The sequence below is a fragment of the Lactuca serriola genome, chromosome 7 (assembly GCF_051521515.1).
Source record: "Lactuca serriola cultivar US96UC23 chromosome 7, Lser_US96UC23_V15, whole genome shotgun sequence".
NCBI classification, from domain to species: Eukaryota; Viridiplantae; Streptophyta; class Magnoliopsida; order Asterales; family Asteraceae; genus Lactuca; species Lactuca serriola.
Window position 1 is genome coordinate 206,197,619 of NC_136414.1, and position 2,391 is coordinate 206,200,009.

At 34.0% G+C, this 2,391-nt stretch overlaps 1 protein-coding gene across 3 annotated transcripts; it reads left to right on the top strand.

The window, feature by feature from the left end:
- Window positions 1-420: 420 nt before the first annotated feature.
- On the top strand, window positions 421-1,925 carry LOC145062879 (Protein kinase superfamily protein). 3 transcript variants are annotated; one of them, XM_079010468.1, is made up of 3 exons: window positions 421-577; window positions 695-1,183; window positions 1,270-1,925. In XM_079010468.1, the coding sequence occupies exons 1-3, from the start codon at window positions 575-577 to the stop codon at window positions 1,651-1,653; spliced, it is 876 nt and encodes a 291-aa protein (XP_078866594.1). In that variant the 5' UTR covers window positions 421-574; the 3' UTR covers window positions 1,654-1,925. The 3 variants fall into 3 exon arrangements, with proteins under 3 accessions (XP_078866594.1, XP_078866593.1, XP_078866595.1); XM_079010467.1 differs by having other exon boundaries at window positions 440-577; window positions 680-1,183; XM_079010469.1 differs by lacking the exon at window positions 421-577 and having other exon boundaries at window positions 617-1,183.
- Window positions 1,926-2,391: the final 466 nt, after the last annotated feature.

Below are 2,391 nucleotides of genomic sequence, written 5' to 3' on the forward strand. Positions count from 1 at the left end.
GTCGAAAAAGTCAGAGTTGCACGGGCCACTATGTGCCCTATACTAGAACCGCCCGTAACTATAAGATTTAAAAACCATATGATACAACTTATCATTTAATTTAAATGGATAGTAACTATAAATTTGACGAAACAATATGATTTCTATAATTTACTCAAATATAAATGAATGTTGTGGGTTGACTTTTGTAACGTTTTTTGAAAACTAAAGTTTGGAATTTAACATTTATTTATACATTGTTTTTTTCATCGTTAGCAACTTTCTCTTCAAGTGTTTATATTGATGATTATTATATTTACGTGTATAAAAAAAGATTTTATAAAAGTCTTAAATCAAATTAAAAAGATTAAGAAAATCCCACCAGTCTGCCTAAAAGCAAACGGCCACCAACCCATTGACACTTGACCATTGTTAAAAGTCTTTTAACGGAACCCCACCCCTCACCAAACGGCCACGGCTATAAGCCTATAAACCCTCCTTCCATTGACACGCCTTTTTACCTTTTTCACCGTCTCTGCTGACTGCTTCTGAATTAAGAAACTCCGGTGGCCGACACATTTCCTCCGCGCTCTTCATGGTACTACTTCATAATCATCATCATCATATGTCGTCTCTCTACTTTTATGTTTTCTTAATTTAAAATTGAGTTGTGTATTTGATTCGTTATATAACCTGAAAGCACTTGTGTTGGAAGATGCCGGCAATGGAATTGGATTCGGAGGCGTTTGTGGAGGTGGATCCGAGTGGAAGGTACGGACGCTACAGCGAGCTACTCGGTTCAGGCGCAGTGAAGAGAGTTTACAGAGCGTTTGACCAGGAGGAAGGGATCGAGGTGGCTTGGAATCAAGTAAAATTGAGGAACTTTTGCCATGATCAATCCATGATGGAACGGCTTTACTCCGAGGTGAAGCTATTAACGTCGTTGAAGAACAACAACATAATTACTCTGTTCCGGGAATGGAGAGACACGGAACGGAACACCTTAAACTTCATCACCGAAGTTTGTACCTCCGGCAACCTCAGAGATTACCGGAAGAAGCATAAACAGGTTTCGATGCAGGCTTTGAAGAAGTGGTCATGGCAGATATTGAAAGGCTTGGATTATCTACACAGGCATGAACCATGTATCATTCACAGAGATCTCAATTGCAGCAACGTCTTCATCAATGGCAATATTGGCCAGGTACAAATATTGATCGAAAGGCTTGGTTTTAAACATTTATAAATCAATTAAGGAGCATATAATGAATGAATATATATACATATTAGGTGAAAATTGGCGATTTGGGTTTGGCTGCAATAGTTGGTAAGAGCCATTGTGCACATTCAATACTGGGGACACCTGAATTCATGGCTCCTGAGCTGTACGAGGAGGATTACACGGAGCTGGTGGATATATATTCTTTTGGCATGTGTTTGCTTGAGATGGTGACTCTTGAACTGCCTTACAGCGAATGTGATAATATTGCCAGAATTTACAAGAAGGTTACATCTGGAATAAGACCAGACGCCATGAACAAGCTAAAAGATCCGGAGGTGAAGGCCTTTATTGAAAAGTGCTTGGCTCATCCAAGGGATAGGCCTTCTGCTGCCGACCTCCTCCATGATTCCTTCTTCCATGGTATTTCTCATGATGACGATGACGAAAACTGAAACCGGCTTGCTTCTTGCACAAGTCAGACTCACATGGTAATGCCGTGTTGAATGTTTACAATATTTTTGCCATGTTGAATGTTTGTAATTCTTTTAGTGTGTTATTCCGGTGAGGTGGGCTTTGATTGTTTTTCTAAAGTTTGTAAATTGTAATAGGATTTGGTTGGGAGTTGTTTCTGGTGAGATCAATATTTAATTATTTGTACATAGATTTTGGATTATAGTGATATTATCTTTCTGAAAAATAAAAATAATTTTGTTATTTTTCAATTTTCCATCAATTTTTAACATTTATTATTTTATGATATTTTTTAAATAAATAATATTCATATTTCAATTTATGTGTTTTTTCAATTTTTAAAATTAAAAAGTCATATATATATATATATATATATATATATATATATACACACACACACTAGCCGTTTACCCGCACTAAACGATAGGTACAAATATTTTTTTAAAAATTAATTTCTAGAGACAAATTAGTTATTTTGAGCAAATAATTTATTACATCTAAACAATTATCAATAAAAATCATGCTAGTAGAAACAAAATCAATATAAATTAAAAATGAAAAGTTAGGATTGTTATATATATATATATATATATATATATATATATATATATATATATATATATATATATATATATATATATATATATATATATATATGAACACATAATTGATTATACATTATTAATCGAACAACACTTCTTTATACACCACATTTGATT